Here is a 24824-nt window from a genome sequence, read left to right as displayed (position 1 = left end):
TATATATCTCGTTCATTCTTTATTTTTATTATTTTAGGGAATTTCTCATTGTTTAATTTCACCTAATGTTTGTTTTGTTAGAGTATTAAAACAATTAAAAAAGGGATATATGAACAAATTAAATATCTAGAGAAATTGTTCAAAAAAGAAATATATAAAGGAGAAAGAGAATTTTTAGATATCTTTTTTAATATTTCAGTCATACTTTTAAACAACTTTTTTTTATAAGGATGTTATATTATTGATGTTATTTATAAAATTGAGAATTTTTTCAACAAAAATAAAAAGATGATAATTTATATTATATTTATTATACGGTGTCATTGATAAAAATAAGCATGTTTTTTACAATTTGATAATCACAATCGTTTATACATATAATTTTAATTAAAAACATTGTTTGTAATTTATATGTGTTATGTGTTAGTGTACAAAAAAAATGGTGGATGACCACATAAGTAATATCCCTTTTAAATTAGTTAATAAATTTCTTCTCTTAATAAAAAGTTTATGAGTTGAGCTTATGATTTCACAGGGATCAGAATTGATCTGAATAATTTAAGAGTGTTAAACCTACGACTTTACAGATAAATCAACTTCTTATAACTAAATTATATTTATGGGTTATTTTAATCTATTTTTAAATTATTATTTTTATTAAAGTATTATATAGAATATTGGAAATGGTCAATATGAATGAATGTGAATGAGAAGTGGTACTTGCCTACTTGGTCGTATCATACACGCTGGAAATGGTGACCGTAGATTCTCCAATAATGCACATGGTGATAATGATGAGATGGGTACCTCTTGTGGGACTCCCTAACGGATAGTCTGGTGGGGTAAGGTACGTAGGGCGGCAGGGAATAAGCTTGTTCATTTATTTGTTTGACAAAACAAGTTTTTCATTGTTTTTTCTAAAGGTCAACCAATGATAAATATATGAGCCTATAATAAAAGGGTTAACTATCCACAAGTCTTAACTCAACATGTAAAAATGTCGAAATTGTTAGGTCGGATATTATGATGGGGGTTTGAACCCCGGTACCTCTACTTGTGTGTCTGAGTTTATAATGTCTTTGTCATTTCGTCATCTACCAAAAAAAAAGGGTTAACTATGTTTTTTTTTTCTTCTATTAAATTGGGGTTTTTAAATTTAGTCATTACTTAATTTTAATAGTTTTATTAATCTCTATAAAAGTTTCTGCTCCCAATTTTAGTTCTTTTTATATTTAAATTTGTTTAATTATGTTTAAACTCCTGAGTTTTTGAACAACTTTCTTGTGGAGGTGTTAAAAACATTAACAAAAGTTCATCCGCAAAAAATCATCTCATAATTTGATTTCTACGTATAAAGTATTGATACTTTTATCTTGAACTTTTGTTGATGAAAAAAATTCATATTTAATTCATTACATGTTACAAAAATTTTAAATTTTAGTAAATGAACCTTTTGTTCCCTCAAATAAAAAGTAAATGAACCTTTTGTAATGTTTTAAACTTGACTCAGACAATTGTTCAAAAATTTAAGACTTTAAGAATAAAAAAAAACTTTGTTTTAACAAGGGCTAAAATTACATGTAATTTTTTTTTGTAAGGACTAAAAAAAATGTTAAAATTAAGCAAGGACTAAACTTATAATTTCTCAATTCTATATGAACTAAAATATATTTAACTCTAATAAAACTAAAAGCATAAATCGTGTTGAATTAGTGCTAAAATTAACAAAATACAAAAGTCAACTAGAACTTTAGAGTGTAGCGCCTCTCTCTCTCTCTCTCTCTCTCTAATAAGTATGTCCTAGTTTTCTCTCTTCTATTTTCATCATCGATGGGGTGGTAAATTGACCAGAAATCACACATCTTCATCCTTTTCGCTTTATTTCAATTTAAATAAGTGATATTCACATAGATCTAGGTTTTTTCTACGTGATTTCATCGATCGACTGAGTATGACGTTGTTTGGTTTCATGCATGTCTTGCCTCAATGTTCATTTGTTCATATTGAATGATAACGATCATATCGAAAATAGAAACCCACACTAGAAATCCACTTGACTCCCATTTTGAAGCCAAACATTTGCAATCCAACGGTTGATATCTTCAAATTGGTCATTCATAAGCAATAACTTCAACCCATTGAGTCACTTAATCAACATATGTAATAGCTTCAACCGCTTGATTTAGACGTCAACAGATTCAGAGACTTACGTATCCCAATCACTTTAATTTTATCGTATTATGTGTAAGCATTTTTCTATTGTATACTATTAAGTCGAATGAATGTAATTTATCGATTTGAATGAATATCGTTTTATTTTTGTGATAAAAAAAATGTCAATTACAAAGAAGGATCACAACAACGATGCCGCCAAATCAAAACAAAGATTAATTGTCTGATAAAATCACATCTACAAATCGGAGTGGTTGTGTATTGTGTATCAGTGTACCATGGATAGTAACCGTAAGAAAAGTTTTGGATTTAATTCATGGCCAAATCAATAGATTCACCATTTTGATCAGAGAACCTATTAAACTATCTTATTAATAATCACAAAATTTTGATGTTTTCAAATAGAATACACAATCCAATCAAATCGAATGAATGTATTCTTTCACATTTTTTCCATGAAATATGAAACCTATAAGTTGAAAATATAATATATTTTGAAATGACAAAGTTTTGAATGAATTTATGCCCTAGTACAATTTGATTTAGCAGGAAATCTCTATGAATTTATTTGTACTCTCCATCGAGAAGTTGTTCTACATGATAAATGTGACATTTAAGCAAGGGCTTTGAGCTCCCATCAAGCTAGCTATGGGACCGATGGTCATGTGACACCCTCTCTCTTAAAATATTTGAAAACGTAATTAAAAATGATTAAATTTAGTCAATAAATAATAAAATACTTTCAAAGTATAGAATAATCGCAATCATGTAAAAATAAACAAACTAATAAGGCTTAATTGGACTTTTGGTCCCCTAAGTAATTTGTTGTTTTCATTTTGATCTCATAACTCGTAAAATTAACGTTTTGGTCCCTAAAAAATGTCTCCGATAGTCAAATTAGTCCCTAACCGTTAACTTTAACTTCAAATGCCTTAAGTGGAATAAAAACAATGTGGTCCACCATAGATCTTATTAATTCTTTTAATTTTAACCATTCCATATTTTTTTATGAAAAAGTGATTGTTAGATCGTGAACATCTATTGTATCTTACGGTATACCATCAATAGCTAATTTTTTTCGGATTTCATCATCTCCTTCCTTCATCTTCTACCTCATCTTCATACCCTCTTCACCAAAAATCCAAAATCCAGAAAAGAAAAGAAAAAAAACAGATCTATCATAAATAAAAAACATAACAACACTCAAAATCATGAATGATTTTCAGATCTATCACATGTTTTAAACACAATCTCATACCCATAAATTTCAATATCTATCAACACAAACTTATAAATTCATTCCGGTCATCCATCATAAACAATCGTTACACCATCTTTTCGAATCCCGACTAGGCGTGACAGTTGGTGTGTATTGAGGTGAATTCATGCATAAAACAATTATTCATGAACATTTATAAAGGAATCAACAAACCGTTAAATTAACATAGCTAGTTTCATCCTGGATTTGTTAATTTAACGTTAGTTCAACATATTGAAAACTAACAAATCACTATAAATTGTGTTTTTTTTTTTTTTTATGCTGTTGTTTGGAGGTTTTTTTAAGGTTGTTGTTGTTGGGGTTCTGTCTTGTTGTCGTGAAAATGAAGGAGGAAGAGAAAAGAGAAGGTTTTGTTTTATGTTGTTCTTCTTCACCATTTTCATTTTCAGATCTCTCTTTTTTTGTCCCCTAATTCATTCCTACTTCAACTTCTTCGATTTCAATTAGATTTTGTTTCTACTTCTCAATTCACTCACCCATTCGAAATGATTTGTTCCAGAAATTAATCATATTTATTTTTGGTCTCACGTGGTGAAATGAATAGTGAAGAACAAGATTCAAGGAGATGATTTCTTGGTTTATTACAATCATGTTGTTTTATTTTGTGTGATGGTTGTTGTTTCTGGAAAATTTTTATGAGTTTTGTATGAATGTTTATGAATGTGGTGTTGAAGAAGATGAAGAAGGGGAAGGAGGAAGATAAAGAAATGGAGAGAAGATGATGGAAAGTGAAAACAATTAGGTGTTGACGGTCCACTATTAAACGCAATGGACACTCAATCAAATGGTTAAAATCAAATCAAAAATTTTAGACATTAAAAAGCTAACGGAGGGGACTAAATTGACTGACGAAGCAAAACAAGAGGGACTAAAACGTTGATTTTACAAGTTATGGGACCAAAATGAAAACAACAAATTACTTAAGGGACCAAAAGTCCAATTAAGCCAACTAATAATAATATAATCCAACCCTAAATGTGACCCTAATTATAGTTTTTTACTTTTTTTTTATCGGACAATGGAGTGACCTATTAGTCATTTAGACTAAACCGACCTATTTTTTACTATAAAAATTGTCATGTTTTTAAATATGTTAATTATGTTTTTTTTTTTTACAATAACAAAACGATATTCATTCAACCAAATCGATAAAGAGTACATCAGATACAAACATCGCTAAAAACGTAAAGGGTGAATCTGCAAACAAACTCACAACACCCAAGTTAATAGCATAAAATGGCAAAATGCCTACAAATAATATGATAAAACCTAAGTCATTGAAATTCACATGCTTCCGGATCTGCAACGTTGACATCCAGATCATTGGTTGAATTTGTAATTGACTATCGCCGATCTTTCAATAGTAACTAAACGAACACCACAACAAGAAACGAAATCAAACGCCGCACAAGACGACGAACAACACAACGCCGCACTTAGACGACGAAATCACAAAAAAAAACACAAAAGAAAAACTTGATATTTGTGAAAACCACTTATTTAGATTGAAAGAAAAGGGAAAAAAGATGTAGAGAGGTGATTCTAGGTCAAAAAATGACCTAAAATCACCCCTCCACGATGAGCGAAGGAGAAAAAAAGTTTAAAGAGAAGTTGGAGTTTCTTTCACTAGAAAACTAGGGGCGGCTAGACACTCTTTCACTCATATCATAAGTTTGTATTTTACCTCAAACTTGGCTACCAATGTTATTGTTGATGTCAATTATGTTATTGTTTTTTTTTTTGGGTAACAACATCAATAAATTATGAAGTTTTATGAGTTATGTTAATAACTCATTTTTTTGTATAATGATAACATGTTTTAAAGTTTTAAGTGATTAAATTTTTTAAAGTTTTATGACATTTTAAGAGAAATGGAGACTGTGAATAGTCCTTTATTTTTAAGGCTGTTTGTAAATAGTTAGGATACACAATATAGTAGAACCTTTGCATTTTTACTAGTTCCACCGACATATTAGAATGTCTTGACCTTTAGTTAAGGCTGTTTGTGGATAGTCCTTTATTTTTAATTTTAGTTTCTTGTACCATTAATTTTCTGTAAATGTTAATAGCCAATAATAACTACACAAAAATCTACGAGAGAAATAGGGATGAATTGCGTTGAGAGGACAAGATATAAAAAGTCAGACACAGGAGGTGGACATAGACAGAATTTGTAGTTTGTGTTTTGTTTTCCTGTTTTTGTACAGTTTTGTTGTTGTTTGAGTTTGAGGCTGAGAACGTTTCGTTTAGGGAGTGGATGAGGAATCCAACGTCATTGTCCCAAAGAATGAGGTGTCATTAATCATATTTTCAGTTTCTTTATTATTATTTGTTCCCTTTACAATGGTGTAGTGTTTGGTTGCGAAGATGTTTTACGTGGATGTTTGAGTTTGAGGCTGCGTCTAGGGTGGGAGACCTTTATAGGTCCCCTACCGTGCATGACTTTTTTTTTTTTTTTTGACTTTATGACTTTTTCTAACCGTTAAATTAGTTAAACACATCATAGATCGAATACACTTGATTATTTTTTCATTTGTCTTCTTCCCTCTCAACTCTCATGAGCTTTCACCTTTCTCTGATATCCCTCTCTGTTTATTCTCCTTTGCCAATTACACTATTTCTTTGTTCCTTATAATATGAACACCAGGTTTGATCCAGATTTTCCAACCATCGAAATATCCATTTTTTTCCTTCATTGTTCTACTCTTAATTGTTCAAAAAAGTAATACTCAGATCTAGAATAAATTTGGAAAGAATGGTACTCAAATGCTAATCAATTTTCCTTCATTGTTCTACTCTTAATATTTCAAACAAGCCCAATAAATAAAATATTAAAACTTTCATATTCATCAAAGATAAAAATAATAAAAAATTGCAGATTTAATCAATTTTTCGACAATTCCTTTTAAAATGCTAATCAAATTGGAATTCAAATTCATCTTTCAATAATACCGATTTGGCTTTGTTTTGTTTTGATCGTTCAATAATTCCCTTTGGGGACATCCGAAGTTGAAATTGAAGCATTTTTCCTGCAAAGTGAAATTAAATATAGCAGCAGATCTGTGTTCATGAAGTTTGAGAAGCAATCTCAAGTTATTTAAGTGAAATATAATCATGAGGAGCAAGCAACATGCAAGTACAAAAGGAGCAATTGGATTTATATTGTGATGGGGAAGGAGATGAAGATTTGGGTGTTCTTGTGGTTGCTGCACTTGTTGTTGTTGGGTAAGAGAAAGAATGATTCTAATAGAGAGGAGAGAGAATGGGAAAGTGAAAATAAGACGAAAAAAATATTCAGTGTTGATGGTGTAAGCTAAGAATCATAGAACTTCATTATCTAATGGTTAACATCCATTTTGCCAAAAAGAGAGAAGAAAAAAAAAAGGGCAAGTCTCCTACGGTAGGAGACCTAAAGAGGTCGCCTACCGTAGCCTTTGCCTGAGTTTGATATCAAGTTTTCATTCTTCTCCTTTTTCGGTGTAAGGGTAGTTAATGTTGTTCGCGGTGCGGTTTGATTTGATTATGAGACAAAAAATTATTTGATCTCAATATTAAAATATTTGCTTTTCGGTTCAGATGTTTCTCTAAAACAATTCGATCCGACCTAATTTAGTCTAATGCGATTTAATTTGGATCGATTTTCGATTATCCTAATTAAAATTACAAACAAATTGATAAATCATGCATGAATTTACAAGAATGCATGTCATATTGCAAAAGGAGATTGATGCTTCTGAATCATTGATCTTTCTAAATCATTGATCTTTGCGTCAGAAACGTCTATTATTATAGAATCAAAAGAATTTGGCAACGACAATCTTGTGATATATATGCATATTTGCGTTGACAGAGTACAAGAATCAAACTTTTTTTTAAGAAGATAAATTAGTCCATCCAAATTGACATCGGAGAGAGTCAAACATGAAACCTTGAAGAGGAACACGCTCTCAGGTTACAAGAATCAAGCTTAAGGAGACCAAGTTGAAGTATAATTTGTTAAAAAAAATTAATAGTATACGTAAGAAATTACAAGATATATTCAAAGTTAAAATACATAAAAAAAAAAATAAAAAAAAAATAAAAAAATCATAAGAAATTCAAAGGATATAAGAAAAATAAGTATCTTGAGGCTTATTAGATAATTAGCAGATAAAGATTTTTGAAAAGCGAAGAAAATATGGAACGAAAATGTAAATGTAGGAGGGGATGAATTCATCACGATGAAATCACGAACAATGAATTTTGGCTAGTAGTCAAGAACATGCAAACAAATCACATGCAATGAGTTGAAATTTCTAAGAAAAATTGCAATGAAAAATCCTAAATTGAGATTCTAGTTCAGGAATAGTGCTATTTTGTAAATTGTAGACAAAATCTCATTTTCTTTTTGCGTTTAAGAATTCGAGTAAGAATTAGTGTAATTAAACCTAAAAACTTAAATGTTTGAGTTCCACAATATTGAATCAAAAAAAGCTCATTATACCGTATATGTTCACGAAATATAAAGACCAAAAAATATAACACATACTCTTTCTTTTCTTTATTTTAAGAAAAATATAACACATACTTTTTTTTTTGAAAGATTCTTTTTTAACACATACTTGTATCCTTAAAAAAAACACATGTATATATATATTTTTTAAATGATTGGGGGGTTTACTCATTATAAATACTTTTAGATTATCTTTCAAAATGTAACCAAAAAAAGATTATCTTTAAAAAAAAAACTTCAATTAGATTTAAAAAAATATATATAACTTTTCAACAAAAGTGACAACTAGGATACCTATGGAAGAATGGTGGATAATTTACCAAACCAATACACATTAGCCACATAAGCACATTTTCAAGTGGTATCCATGAACTATCTTCAAAGGTAATTTAGAAAAAACCAAATTCTATGTTTAAGGAAGTTGTTTCCTGAGAGAAATAAGAAAGGTTGTTTCGTAATTAGAGGAAAAAAGGGAAGTTTGTTTCGGAAAAATACCAATATATAGGCTCTTTTGTTACACTCTTAAAAATTGCTTGGAATAGGCTTTTTCATCGTTTAGCAGCACCAATATGGCAACAGCAGTTAAGCACCTTTCATCGATGAGATTGAATGACAAGTCGAAGAACTCAAAGCACCGTGGAGGAAAGGTTACTGCGATTGAAACATCTGAGGATAAATGGAATATTGACCTCTCTAAGCTCTTTGTTGGTCCTAGGTTTGCTCATGGAGCTCATAGTAGGCTTTACCATGGTTTGTATGAAGACGAACCTGTTGCCGTCAAAAATATCAAGGTACCAGATGACGATGAACACGGAACAATAGCTGCTACATTAGACAAACAATTCTTCACGGAAGTCACGCTTTTATCTCGCCTCCACCATCCAAATGTTCTTAAGGTAATTAGATTCAACTGTTTCTCTTCTTTTGTATAGTTTTTATTTATTTAATGGAATATAAATATATAAGGAAAGTTAGGTAAACCATACAGAAAATTAGGGATACTATTTTCTACATCCTATGGGAAATTGGTCTAATTATATTATGCACTTCATACATACTTCACATCATGTATAGAGAAATTTAGTATTACAAGGAAGGTGTTTTATACATGATTTCTCATATATATATATATTGATCTGATTGTGCAGTTGGTAGCAGCATGCAGAAACCCACCTGTTTATTGTGTTATCACAGAGTATCTATCGGAAGGTTCGTTGAGGAGTTATTTGCACAAGTTGGAGGGAAAAACGATTTCTCTACAGAAACTAATTGCTTTTTCTTTGGATATTGCTCGTGGAATGGAATATATACACTCTCAAGGCGTCGTTCATCGAGACCTTAAACCAGAGAATGTCCTTATTAATGATGACTTTCACCTTAAAATTGCTGATTTTGGCATTGCTTGTGAGGAAGCACACTGCGAGTTACTTGCTGACGACCTTGGTACCTACCGTTGGATGGCACCTGAGATGATCAAGAGAAAATCCTATGGGAGAAAGGTTGATGTCTATAGTTTTGGGCTTATGTTATGGGAGATGCTTACCGGTAGAATACCATTCGAGGATATGACTCCCGTCCAGGCTGCTTTTGCTGTCCTAAATAAGGTATGTTCCTTTGCAATTAAGTCATGTCAATTTGCGATATGAATGGTGAAACCTTGTTAATATTTATAATGACATATCATTCTTTATGTTACAGCATTTTTTTATGAAGATTCCTTCACTTAATTATATGACAATTACAAAGATTTGTGTTTTTTTTCTTTTCAGAATTCAAGGCCTGTTATTCCTTCAAACTGCCCACCAGCTATGCGAGCTTTAATGGAGCAATGTTGGTCCTTGAATCCGGACAAAAGGCCTGAGTTCTGGCAGGTTGTTAAGGTGTTAGAACAATTTGAATCTTCGCTTGCTCGCGATGGAACGTTGACCCCGCTACAAAATCCTTGTGGACTTGATCATAAAAAAGGGCTTCTTCATTGGATTCACAAGCATAGTCCTACACATCAACATCATAGTAGTGGTTTTGTGGCTAAACCAAAATTTACATGTATATTCTGAGTGTTCTGACTTGTGTAGTACACTAGATCCAATATTGTAATTAATATTGAATGGTTAATTGAATACCAACCCAATGCAGAAATAGGTTGTTACAGTTTCAGTCTTAGTTAACATTCATTTGAGAGTAACATTGATATATAGGCTTTGTACATTGAGGCGAAAAGCATACTTTAGTTTCAGTCTTAGTTCTCTTTTTTGAGAGTAACATTGATATATAGACTTTATTTGTTTTACAAGTCTAATAAGGTTATTTATCTTTTCTCCTATGTATACTCAGTGAAAGTTGGTTCATAACTGCTTATTTTGCTTTTTCCTAATTGCAATCTATGAGAATTGCATAATCAACCATAAGCATAACATTTGATTGTACATGTACTAAAAAAGATGGTTTACACTATATTAAATGTGTAGATAAATAATAGTATGCAATTTTTTCTTATAAAATTGTTTAGATAGTGGAGGCATTCTTTCATGTAAGACATGAGAGAACTGGTTTTTAAAATTTGAATTCAAGTATTAGGTCCATCCGTATATTGCAACTACCGATTCAGTTAGCTTATAACTTATAATTATGTTAGAGTAAGATTTTTGTTAAGATTCATGGGTATTAAAGTAATTGGAGAGGATATTTGTAGCTGACATGGATTAATGCTTTTTACTTTTATACTTTTTGAATGTCTCTTGGTACATAAAATGAATGCACTGGTAATCTACTGTATACATGTGATTTTAAAGGTTAATGTTACTGGATTTTTCACTTTTAGTATATGCAGTGTTCTTTGCCTTCAAGTTTCAACTACTTGTGGTTTTCAACCAACATGTTATTCTGTCATTCAATGCTAAAATATCATAAAATTCAGTTAGTTGTTTTTTTGTTAAACTTTGTGAACAAGTCACATTCATTACGCTTTCAGTGTAAATAACACTGTAAATGTTGTGATGGTATTGGTTTTTAACACTTTTACATGTGTGTCTTAAGTATGTGCATTGAATCTGTAGGAGGTTGCATCATGCATGTGACGTCGTCCCTTATGGATCAATAGAATTTCGATCAAATTATCATGTACAAAAACAAGAGCAAGAGCTTGTTTGTATAATGTTTCATACTGTATGATGTAAAATTGAATACGGTGTTAATTAGACCATAGGCTATGTCAATGTCACGATGTTATTATTTTGTTGAAATGAAACGTATTTGCTGACCTTTTTTTCTTTCCCTCCATAAGAGGCATTGCCAGCATTATTTATCACGTTAAATGGAACCTTTTCTATTTATAGACTAGACTAGTAGACTTTTCTTTTTCCTCATTTGGACCATCTTAGACGTAGACATTATTGAATTGAAATTTTCTAATTGCGCCTTCTTCCAAATGACAAAACTTCTAAAAACAAAGACAACAACCTTCTAAAAACTAAGTCAAATTTTGATATGACCAAAAGGATTTGACTAAATCAAATATTATTATATAAGATATCTTTTCATATTTCTCATTTAAAAATATGGGACACTATATTTAAAACTTTTGAAATAACACAAAATTTGAGTTTAATTTTTATAGAGATGAAAAGTTTTACACCGTCAGCGAATCACAATCAATTATATATGTCACTTTAAAAATAGTTATGATTAAAGTTAAATGTTTTTAATGATCTGTTATGATTGATTGACAATGTAAAAGATCTTTACACCGACCGTGTATATAAATTAAATCCCACAAAATTTAAAGGCACATGACAGTTTTTAATAAAATATCTTCTCATATTTTTCATTTAAGAATATAAGACGCATATATGTAAAACTTTTGATCCGAGATCGGAAGTCAGCTCTTTGGCTCAAGTTGGTTTTTGGCCTTTTGTTTTGTGCTCTTTCGGTGGATCGGAGTTCGAGAGGTTGTGGAAGCTGCATGTTCATTCAGTTATGAGCTTTTCGAATGTGGCTCAGTTTGGTGTTGAAGTTTGGGAGTTTTATTTTGAGGGGTGTTCTCTGGGGTGAGTAGTGACGATGGGTGGTTGCGGATACTGTGTTTACAGTGTTTGTTTTTGTTAAGGTGGTGATGTGTTATGGGGGTTATCTTCAGGGGCTTTGTCCGGGGGTTATGGTGTACCGTCTATATGTGGCACCATTTGTATCTTGTTTCGTCCATACATTGCGTCTTGCGGGGGGATGACGTTTAATAATATTTGTTGATTAAAAAAAAATTGTAAAACTTTTGAACCCTTAAAAAAATGTAAAACTTCTAAAATTACCCCAAATTTACAACAATACTTCTCTTTTGACACACCCCAGCCTTCATTTTGTACCAAAAAACTCACTCTTGTAATGCCAATTGCCACCTCTTAGTCATTTCACACGTATAAAGAATTGTAATTAATTTTGTATATGAAAGAGATATTATGAATTGTTTTACAAAATTGTTCTTGATAAATGGTATAAGAAAGATAAATTAAAGAATTGAAAGAAGATAAAATAATAATTTGTCAAGGGTATAATAGAAAAAATATTATTAATGTTTCATTGGTATTGTAAAACGATTTATAATTTAAGACAATTTTTTCTCAAATGAACTTATAATTTGGGATTGAGGGAGTAGATGGAGCAGTTGTTTGGACATTTCTAGAGTCATGAATTTTGTTGTGGCGATCTCACATCTTTAGGGAGGGTAACCATTATGCAGGTAAACTAGTTAGCATAGGTATTAATACTTTTTGTTATGCTTGCTAGATGAATTTGCCAATTGTGCAGTGGAAAACTATCTTAGAAATAAGCTAGGTTTTCCTAGTTTTAAATTTATATCTTTCCTAGAAGGTTTGGTTCAGGCCCTTCTCTTTATGTTTAAGTGGTCAATACATTAAAAGACGAATCTTTATAGAAAATATAAGTCTAATTTATTGGCAAACCAATTTTTGTTCAGACTTTATTTAGCTATTGGTCAAACTCCAGATTACTAGACTTATTCTCTGATAACCGAAGGATTAACACACAAAAAAAAAAAAAAAGTGACAAGGAGTAAGAAAAGAAAAAAGAAATAATCAAATTGGCCAGACCTTTTTTTTTCGTTTGTTTAAATGCACTTTTGATGCACCTATTATAAAAAATTGGTTTTTTAGTCCCCCTATTTTCCTTTTTGTTTTGTGAATTTTGGTCCTTAATCTCGTTTTTGGGTCATATTTTGATTATGTGATCTATTCATTTGAGATGTAGAAGCGCTTATTAACCATGTTTTTACTTACGTGTATATTCAATGTGACCTAATAAGCATTGTGACGTTATAAGTGAATAGACCACAACATAAAAAAAATGACCAAAATAAAATAATAAATCAAAATTCATAAAGGAAAAAAATAGGGGATAAAAGTTTTTTTTTTATGGAATAAATATTTTTTTGGTTAGATATAAATATTTAGTTTGAGAATAACTCATTGCATTATTTTTTACGGGAAATTAACGAGTTTTTCTAATTACACCATGTTTAATCCTGGTTGCACCCTAAAATGACAAGATTACCCTTCCATAAAATTTAATTTTCAAAAAGCATCTTCATTTTTTCTTGGTTACACCATAAAATCCCTCTTCAGTTTAAATAGGTTATGTAAACTGGATTTAAGTGTACATACTTAAACTCAGTTTAAATATGTTATGTAAACCGAGTTTAAGTGTACATTTAAAAGTTCAACCTTGTTCAATGATTCTACGTAATCTCAGTTTAAGTAGTACATGTAAACTTATTTTAAGTAGGTCATGTAAACTAAGTTTAAGTGTACATACTTAAACTCAGTTTAAGTAGATCATGTAAACTTAGTTTAAGTAGCTCATGTAAACTGAGTTTAAGTATACATATTTAAACTCAGTTTAAGTAGGTCATGTAAACTGAGTTTAAGTGTACATCTAAAAGTTCAACCTTGTTCAATGATTATACATAATATCAGTTTAAGTATGTACATACTTAAATTCAGTTTAAATAGGTTATGTAAACTAAGTTTAAGTAGATTATGTAAACTAAGTTTACATGAACCTACTTAAACTGAATTTAAGTTAACCTCAACAATGTAAAACTGAAACTGTCGTACAGTGCAGTTGAACAAGAAGAAGAAAATTGAAACCAGCGTTATTGAAAAAGAAGAAAAAATTCACTTATTTATATGCAATCGGGTATGAATGAAACATGTTTTGATTCACTCTTTAATCTTCCATAGAGATTAATTGAACATCAGGATTGTTTGATCGTTGGTGGGTGAAAGAGAGTGGAATTTTAGAGTGACAATGAATGAAATTAAGATTTTAAGAAAATTTATATAAAAGGACAAATTTGGTATTATCAAATACTTTTTAAAAAAACTGGATGTAACCAGAAATATACAGGGTGTGAATAGAAAAACTCGAAATTAACTCATTACATTATTTTTGTTTCCTTTTACAATTATTTTATTACTTTTTTTTTACAAAAATAAATTATATTCATTTATTTAAATTGATAGAGTACATTGATACAATGTAAATTTATTAAAAATAAAAAAGATTAATCCCCGAACAAACTCACAACATGGACGACGAAAAAGTCATTAATTGAGTCTACATTGGATCGAAGTTGATCTGACAGAACCGAACAAATATCTGAACAAAACAAGAAAGACAAGTAACGCCGCACAAAGATGACGAACAAATTGACGTCCCACTAAGACGATAAAATCATAAAATAAAAAACGAAATACAAGTAAACATCACTTATTTCAACATAAGGGAAAGAGAAGAATGAGTTACAGAGGTGATTTAGGGTCAAAATTTGACCCTAAATCATCATCTTTGGTAGATGAAGGAGAAAAAATTAGGATTTTGGTTACGATCGATTATTTTATTACTTTTTTTTTATATAGACAAAATGGCAAAGTCATCATAAACTCAGACACACAAAGTGGATGTGTTGGGGTTCGAACCACAGTAACGATGATTGGCCTAACAATTTCGACATTTTTATCCTAACTTATGAGACGGCCTATAATTTTATTACTTATTAATTCAATTAAATAACCATTACGTACTAATATGATTTCCTTTTATAATATAGGAGCATGTATTAAATGTTATTACCTTTCAAAGAAAAATGTATTAAATATATTATCTTTTTGCAACAAAAAAAAACTATTAAATATTATTAATTGACACGGAAATACATCATTTGATTCATGCGTAAAATAATTATATACTTACTGACATACTATATAAATTAATATCTTAAATGGTTTTTTTATCAAGTAGTCTAGTGGTTGGAGCTGACAAATTTTAAATACGGAAAAGTGGGATGATTAGGGTTCAAATCACGACTTTTACATATATTATGAATTGTCCTACCAATTGTTAAACTCAATCAGACCAATATTATTTATGAAGAATAATATTAATGCATAGGTGCCGCATATATAATTTACTTATAAAATAATTGGCAAAAGAATAAAAATAATTTATCTCATATAGTTAATTCCGTCCCTAAAAAAAATCAAAATAGTTAATTCCTTTAATTTAAATAATTAATTCCTCTTTTCATCACAATAAAAATTTAAATAATTACATTTATGTTCTTATTTTGAATATTTATCCATTTACTTCGTGTATTTTTTTAAAATAAGAAATTCACTTCATGAATTTAATTTGAACATTTTTTTTTAAATACGTCAGTTCAAAGTTCCTTCATCATTTGGTCAAAAAAAAGGGTCCTTCATAATAATTTATGTCAAAGAAATTACAAAAATTTATAAACTAAATAAAAAAGGGAAGTGTGTAAACTCACGATGCATAGATAAATTATGGTTGCAGGAAAAAAAAAATGCACGTTAGTTTTTTAGGATAAAAAATGTCTTCTATTGAACTCGACATGAGAGTTCTGATAAAAAAAATTGTTAGTCGTTTTTTTGTTAGGGAAAATTGTTAGTCATTTTAACCATAACTTTTTTTTAGATAGTAATTCAATTTAATGTGGTTTAATTTGTATTTTTTTTATACCGCTAACTACAAACAACTAGGAACCGTATGATGTGAATTGGATGCAATTTTATTTTAAAATTTTAATACCATTACCCCATATTTCGTGTGTGAGTTGTGCTTTGATTTCTCTCGCAAGATATATCGATCCTCTTACTAAAAACACTTGAGGTGTTGACTTTTTTTTTAATCAACAAAATTTTATTAATAATCAGATCCATGCACAAGACGAACAGAGATCAGATAAAAAGTACAAACAAAAGGCGCCGTATATAGACGGAACATCCGAAAATAAAACACCAACAAAGACACATATGCAATCAACACTCGTAAGGACAACACCCACCAAAATAATCAACCCCCTAAAAATGACTCCTAGAGTAACCAACTCCTGAAAAACGGCATCCATAGTTGATTAAGTATAAAATATTTGTCCAGTGTTAAATGACCATAATGTCACTTTAAATAATTAAATGTCACCATTTCCTCATTGTTTATAAATATTCCTTAAAAAAAAAATTAACCGGTGAGTTAAAAAAAAAATCATCAATCTCTATTAGTGCTTATTTTCAGCACTCCCGTCCCTTCACAAAATGCGTTAATAAGAGGTAATAGAGATTGAATATATTTTTTAACTCACTGGTTTTTAGAAGAAAAGACTCTAATAATCTAAAATCTTACCGGAAGGTAAATAAAGTTTAACAAAAAATCATTTTTACTCGGAGATTGAACTCGAGTTCTTTCAAACGATTCGTTGGGTTAATTATTTGGTAAAAATTTAATTTATGTTTTTTGAAAGTCTTTTAAAATTTATTTATGTTATAAACAAAAGTGCAAAAAGAATTACGACATTAACTACTATAATTTTCATATTCCTATTCAGAATAGGAGTATAATTTTCATTTCCTATTCTGAGTACCACCCTTTCCAAATTTCAAACTGGTCTTTAACTCCTATATATAGTTTTCAATTTCCTACTTTCGGTACAATTTCGACATTAACTCCTATCGTTTTCAATTTCCTATTTTCAGTACTTCTTCCCCTAATTTCAGCTAATATCTTGCGCTAAAGAATCAATTAAATTTAAGAAAAATTGTTTGTCGAATCAATTAAATTTAAGAAAAATTGTTTGTCATGACCAAAAATTGCAATGATTATGGTGATCAGCTCCTATATAAATCAAGTCTCACACTCGGTCACTCTCACAACATCATCCCTTCCTCTCTCATTTCCTCTCTTTCTAGGTTATTTTCTCTTACAAAGAAAATGGCCAAAACTCTTGCAATGTTGCTACTCTTACTCCAATTAACCTCGTTCATTGCATTTGCTGAAGAGCTTGAATCTCTTCACACACCAACACAACTTCACCCACCGGCTAAATCCCCTCACCACTATCATCACAATCCTTCACCAACCCCTTCTCGTTCCCATGTTCACGCTCCTTTACACCCTCCTCATCATACTAAACCCCCAACCCATCGCCATCATCAACATCCTCCTGCTCACGCCCCTGTTCAACCTCCAACACATCACCACCACTCTCCTGCTCATGCCCCTGTTCACAAACATGTTCCAGTTCATCCTCCTCACCATGCTAAACCTCCAACCCATCACCGTCATCAACACACTCCTGCTCATTCCCCTATTCAACCTCCAACACATCGCCATCACTCTCCTGCTCATGCTCCTATTCACAAACATGTTCCAGTTCATCCTCCTCATCATGCTAAACCTCCAACCCATCATCGCCATCAACACCCTCCTACTCATTCCCCTGTTCAACCTCCAACGCATCACCACCAGCCTCCTGCTCATGCCCCTGTTCACAAACATGTTCCAGTACATCCTCCTCGCCATGCAAAACCTCCAACTCATCACAACCATCAACGCCCTCTAACTCATGCGCCTATTCAACCACCAACACATCACCACCCTCCTGCTCACGCCCCTGCTCACAAACACATTCCAATTCACCCTCCATTCCACGCCCATGTACCTACTAAATCTCCAACTCCCAACCCTCACCCCCGCCATCATCACACTCCTGCTCTTGCCCCTGCTCACACACCACTGCGTTCAATTTTCCATCCTAGAAGCTTAATAGCTGTTCAAGGTGTTGTTTATGTCAAATCTTGCAAGCATGCTGGAGGTGACACCCTTTTGGGTGCTACATCTATAATTGGTTTGTCTCTTAACTTTCATGATTGCTTTGTTCTTTCATATCATTTTTTTTACAAATTAGTTTTTTTTATAGATCTTTTATTATACACCGAGCATTTTTTACGCAATTTTCTTTCAATTTTAGTTTTCTTCATCAAATTTTTAATAAAGTTGCATGATTACCGAGAATGGACATATTTTGTTGGATCCTTTTTCATTGATATGACAATGTTATGTACCCTTTTTAAACAATAATGATCATTATTATTAATGTTATGGTGTTTTGAAATTGAAGGTGCCGTTGTGAAGCTCCGATGCAACAACACCAAACAATATGTGGTCTTAAAAGGAAAAACAGATAAGAACGGTTATTTCTATATTAAAGGCTCAAATAACATCTCAAGCTATGCAGCTCGCAAGTGTAATGTTGTATTGGTCAGTGCACCAAATGGACTAAAGCCCTCAAATCTTCATGGCGGTATCACGGGTGCCGTTCTTAAGGCCAAGAAGTCATTTGTATCTGAAGGGCATCCTTTTATTCTCTACAATGTTGCGCCCCTTGCGTTTGAACCTAAATGCTCTCATTAAGAAAATTAGAATTCAAGAAATTTTGGATTTATAAAGATTGATGTCTTTTAGTGATAGGAGCTTTGTTTCCACTTTCATAATAGTGACATCATGAGTGTGTGATGGATGGTTTTTGTAAGAATGCAGCAATAAAAAAATGTTTATCGTTTTTATTTAATTTGTTTACTCCAATTTATGTTATTCAAGAAGTAAGAATGAATATCCAAGAGCGCTTTAGATGAGATGGAACAAGTCTCTTCTAGCTTAACCAAGGTTCTTGGTTCGTATTCAGCCTTGGGCATGCAGCAGAGTTAAAACTCTTAGAGAGAGTCCGCCGCCCATTTGGGTCCCACAATACTCGAGGGATTAGTCTCCGCAGTTGCGCGTGAAGGATATCCGGTTTATAAAAAAAAAAAGAAAAAAAAAAAAAAGTAAGAATGATGAATTCAAACAGTTTTTTTTAGTATTAAGTTAGACGACTATTATTTATGAATGACCTAACATATTTAATCCATTGTCATAAAAATATATTCTGAACTTGAATATTGTCATATTGACAACATCTCTACAGATTTCCTCTAGAATAGTTTTTTTTTTTTTAATAAATATTAAGAGACTTTACTTTTTTTTTTTTGAATCAATTGAGCACCTTTGCTTATTACTCCAAAGTTAGGATATTTTGAGAGGACCGTTAATAAGACAACAAAGAAATGTTCACATGAGTGATAATTTGAAGATGCCCATATTTTAAGACAATTTTGATATCGTAGGTGTTTATAATGTCGTTATTTTTATTTTTTTGGTACAATATAATGTCATTAATATATCTTATTTTATCTAACAATTTATCATATCTTGTTGTATCATATTCTTCGCATCAAACAGGAATTTAAAGTTTTGAAAAGTTTTTTAGGTTTAGTAAAAAAAGATTTTTTGAAGTTATTTGTAACATTAATCTAATAACACCCGCAATAGAGAGCTCTCACATTTGAGTTTATAAGCGGTTCTTGCATGTGCGCTTTATTCATTTTATGCCTAATAGAACTTCATTTCTCAAACTAAGCTCTTCAAAAAACAAAATGAGCCCTACTAATAATTCTATATATTATATATATTTTAAAATTCATTCATTTTAAAATTTTACTAAATGTGGTCAAAAAAAAAAGTGAAGAGATAGAGAGAGTATTAAGAGTTAAGACGGAAAAAAAGTTCACATTAGAGATAATTGAGTCAACACAATTTGAAGATGCACATATTTATATGTGAATCAAGAACCGGTTGTTTCCATAATTATCGTTACTATTCATATATTTTTTTCAAGGGATCGTTACCATTCATATGATAAGCTAACCGAATATTATCATTATTTCTTTTTAATGGCAAATATAAAAAAGGAAGAGTTCCGTGAGCCAGTTGGTAGGACAATGCATTATTATATGCAGTGGCCGGAGTTCGAACTCCGAACACCCCATTTATTCACCTTATAAGATGCATTTTAACCACTAGGCTACCTAAAAAAAAAAAGGAAGAAACACGTGATAGAGTACATACATATGAAGAAGTACTCAAGCCAATCCATAAATAAAATAAGAGTAGAGTAGTGATATATGTACCACCATTGGTGACAACTTTGATGATAACTATTATTTTCTCTCTTTTCACTGGTCAAAAACAATAGAGAGAAAAAGGTCCAGAGAGAATAAGAATATAATGTGAGTATGAGAGAGAAAGTTATCAAAAAATTATCATAAAGTGGTTGTACAAATATCATTTCTCATAAAATAATAGCCAAACCAAAACAACACAAGAAAATTGTCTAACATTCTATTAGAAACATCCAACCACAATCAAACAAGAGGAAGAATAGGATTAGAACCCCCACAGTCAACAAACCTCTAAACAAAGCCATCACGTTACACTATCGATGTCAACACAAAATGGATTCGTGATCGCACTCATAGAAATAATAGGTGTGGCCGGAATACTTTCCTAAAAACCACTTCTAATAGGTGAGTTTAACCATATCTATCATAGGTGAGTTTAACCATATCTATCAACTAGAACACGAAAGTTCCCTACCCAAAAAAATGCGAACATACAAGAACTTTATAAGGACCACACAACAGTTTGACATAGTAGTAAGAAACCCAACCTCTCTTAACATAAAACTAAGAATGCTTGCTAAATTCGAAGGTAAAACTGACCCTCACTCCAATCACCCAAGCACATAAGACCATCTCCAATGGGAGGGTCTTAACTATTTAAGACCCGGTACCTATTAGGTACCCCCAATTGAGAGAATCTTTTTCAGGGTCTTATAAGACTTGGGGTCTTACTTAAGACCCAAACTTTTAAGCAGGACACGCACTCTTTTAATATTAAAAAATTGAAATATAATGATATAAAGTTATTGATAGTTGATTAGTGGATCCCATTTAAGAACTTTGTGTGAGATCTGGGTTGGAGTGATTGAGTGCTTATTATGTACTACTATTAAAAAAGTATAAATAAGTAATGTGTATACGTGGGACTCATTTAACAACCAAAAAATGGATATCTCCATTGTGGATGCTCTAATACCACATATCTCACATAGATAAGTACACCTAACAAAAAAGGTCATAAGTCGACACTATAGGTTCATATAGAAAACACAAAAAAATGCCCCTAAGATAAACTATAACCCTTATAGGAAAGAGATTATGGTGATTCGAAATCCTATCATAAAGCGGTTGTCAAGATAAATTCTTCACCTTGAGACTCCCACATCCTTGAAAGAAATCTCTCTCAGCCACCTATCCGCCTCGCTAGCTCTCCTATGAAGGAACCTATAAGTAGACCTCACCGAGTAGATACTGGAACAATTATTACTCCAGACCCAATAGCGCAAGCTCTATGTATGGGAGAGATGTGTCAGGTATTTCATGTTGGTAAATCCCTTGGCCATAATTTGTACGTTAGTTCGTCATATTGGAACGTTTACAATTCGGTGTTTGAATCATAGCCGAATAGTATCTGTTCCAAAGAAATTCAGCCTAGTTTTTTGGGCCCTGGACTACGGACAAAGGTTTTTGATCTACATGATTTATAATCAATCTAATGAAGAACTTTTAAACATATCATGTTCTAAAATTCAATTTTAATTTTTGAGAATCATGTTTTATTTGTTGGGTTTTTGAGAATCATATTGTTATTCTCCCAAAAATAAATCCAAACACGATTATGTGCTAGTATATAAAAAATTCTCAATACATAATTTATATACGTAATGTGATTTTTTTTTTCTATAAATTTCTTCCACTTTGAGTAATTCTATCTGAGATGTATTCGATCCTAAATGTGTATGCTTCTCTCATTATGTGTTTAAATCTTAATTGTCAAGTTATGAGAAATGAGAATCCAACCTTTCTTACTAGACTTAATTAATCTCCACTGGTATTCTAATTGAAAACTAACATATCAAAATTCATACGTACTATTAATTTTTTATTTCATATTTAATCCTCCCAAAACTAACTAATTCTCAAAAATTTGATTTTCTTTTCTAATTTGAAACCATTGATCAGCATCTTTTCTTACTGTTAGACTCTCAAGAAACCAATGAGGTGATTGTATCCATCAACGTTTGAAGTTGAGAATAATGATGAAAAGTAAGCAATTTTTGGATAAAACTCAAATTTCAAAAAACTGGCTTTTTTAACGGGGTTGCCACAAAAGCGTCTGGTCTACAAATTGTGCCCATCATGAATCACATTATCACAATGGGGATATGCAATTCGTAGGCTTATAGGATAGTATAGCATCCTAATGTATACTTATGTTACGAACATAAGTATAATCCTTAATTAAACATTTTCACTTCGCATGGAGGATTCTTCACAATAGTCCCCAGGTTAAAAAGAAGTTTACTAAAAAACATGTGTTGATCGATCCCCTATGTCCCCTTTGCAAAGCAACAGAAGAATTAGATCATATTTTCATGAATTTCTTGTATGCTAAACAAGTTTGGTTGTGCTTCTCTTGTATTTTGGTTGAAGGGCATTTCGATATCTTTCATTGATTGCTTGTGAAACATTATATCAAATATCTTTGTTATGGATTTTGATATGCTCATAACAAAGTTTGTTTTGAAGGAGAAATCTTGAAGCGAATGTTGTACAAAAAGCTTGGAATATCATTAATAAAGATCACAAAATATTTTAACAAAAGTAGATAACCACCAATAAGTACAAAATACATGGAGTAAGTTAGCCCGTCCACGAGAAAAAAAACATACCTACAAAACCCCAAAAATTAACATTAAGATGCTGGGATGGTTCAAGATTTAAACGTACAATATACTATAAAAAAGGTACAATATCAGGAACATTTTTTTTTTTTTAGGTTTTGAGAAGGATGATGGAGTACTGACAATAAGTAAGCCAAGCACGAGGCACAAAAATATTCTCACAGTTCTTAAATGGAGATTGGTTTGGAGTGCCCGCCAAGAAACGTAAATAAATGTGTACAGTAAATAAACAAACACTGTGATTAGTTAATGTTATGAAATATATGACTAATTAATACTCGTTGAATAAAAATATCAAGCATATTAAATGAAATTCTATCTCAAAACTCTTCAAATAAGACAAGACGAGTGTTTATCCCAAACCCCCTTCAAATAAGACTGAGTGTCTAACTATTTAATACATCAAATCCAACAATTAGAAAAATTTGTAAAGAGTCTCTTATTAGATAAAACGATGTATGATTATAAGTTTATAACTCGGAGCAATCCATGCATTGCAAACTAATTTTATAATAGTTGAGTTAGACCCAACGTAAATTTTGAGATGGTATTAGATCACTGTTATTGAAAATGCTTTAGATGTCTAGCTTTAGGTGTGAAAAAGTGTGTTAGAGTCTCACAATGGAAGAGATAAGTTATGGACAAGAGTTATAAATGCATACAATTTTAATCTTACAAAGTTTGATAAAATCTGAATTAAATCCAACCTATATTCTATAAGAACATCCAACGGTATGGAAACCTTTTTTTTTTGAATCGGCAAATATTAGTAAACGCCATCCCCGCAAGACGTAAGGTATGGACGAAACAAGATACAAATGGTGCTGCATATAGACGGTACACCATAACCACCTAAAAATACCCATGAAGATAAACCCACCAAAACACATCATTTTGAAGAATTATTTTAAGTTTCCAAATGACTTTCAGTTCAAAAAAAGAAAAACCAGATTCTTTACACTGGATTATTCAACCATTTCTTTCGTGATTATTTTTTTCCAAACAATTTATTCTGTGATTTTGTGCTACATTTTATGCTCCTAGCCTCTATAGTATTCCCTCACTCCCTCCGGCCCTGTTTACAAGAGAAAGATCACTTTTTAGGTACTCCCTCCGGTCCTGTTTACAAGAGAAAGGTCACTTTTTAAATACATTGAATAATGTATGTATCTAGTCAAGAACCTAAACCAAATACATAAATTATTTAATGTATCTAAAAAGTAAATTATTTTTTGTAAATAGGACCGGAGAGAATATTAGTATTACAATAGTACATAATAATAAAACAAGTTATTAACCTTTAAAAAAAGAAGAATGCTATTACCAACGTTCTTGGAAACTTCTACATTTGCCTTGCAAGAAGTGCGAATTCCAGATATTGGATAACCAGTACCTATGCATGTGCTCTTCTTCAGCCGTTTGTCTGTGCCAAGCCAGAATAGTTTTCTTTATCATCCTTCTTTTGTACTACTACAAAATTATTAAGATTTTCTTCATTTAATTAATCTTTTCAATAATGATTCAACAAGTGTTCAAATTTCCACAAAATAAAACTTTCATAGTAAAAGTTTGGTAAAGAACTTCAAAGTGTTAAAATTCTAACAAGGGTGGTTTGGTTAACTTATAGTATAACTTGGGGAGACTATGACAATACCCAAGACAAGGCATAAGGTGTTAAAAACATTTTGCTTTATTGAAAGCTTGATGAACGAAAAAAAAAGAAAAAGTGTAGAGTTTATATATTGCAGAAACCAACATAAACAAAATATATATAAAGGTAAACCTAATCGATTATGATGAAAATCGTCTTTAATAGAAATCTGACGTGCTATCGC

At 31.2% G+C, this 24824-nt stretch overlaps 2 protein-coding genes across 2 annotated transcripts; both read left to right on the top strand.

The window, feature by feature from the left end:
* Nucleotides 1-8388: 8388 nt before the first annotated feature.
* On the top strand, nucleotides 8389-10179 carry LOC25493151 (serine/threonine/tyrosine-protein kinase HT1). Its single transcript, XM_013601571.3, has 3 exons — nucleotides 8389-8839; nucleotides 9092-9547; nucleotides 9713-10179. The coding sequence occupies exons 1-3, from the start codon at nucleotides 8513-8515 to the stop codon at nucleotides 9998-10000; spliced, it is 1071 nt and encodes a 356-aa protein (XP_013457025.1). The 5' UTR covers nucleotides 8389-8512; the 3' UTR covers nucleotides 10001-10179.
* Nucleotides 10180-17197: 7018 nt separating this feature from the next.
* On the top strand, nucleotides 17198-18722 carry LOC25493150 (non-classical arabinogalactan protein 31). The gene is made up of 2 exons (XM_013601570.3): nucleotides 17198-18156; nucleotides 18430-18722. Exons 1-2 carry the CDS (start codon nucleotides 17241-17243, stop codon nucleotides 18720-18722), a joined length of 1209 nt encoding a protein of 402 aa, XP_013457024.1. The 5' UTR covers nucleotides 17198-17240.
* The last annotated feature ends 6102 nt before the right edge of the window (nucleotides 18723-24824 follow it).

This window comes from Medicago truncatula, chromosome 4, assembly GCF_003473485.1.
Source record: "Medicago truncatula cultivar Jemalong A17 chromosome 4, MtrunA17r5.0-ANR, whole genome shotgun sequence".
Lineage (NCBI taxonomy): Eukaryota > Viridiplantae > Streptophyta > Magnoliopsida > Fabales > Fabaceae > Medicago > Medicago truncatula.
Note: the sequence above shows the minus strand (reverse complement) of the source record. Positions and strands in the feature narration are given on the sequence as shown.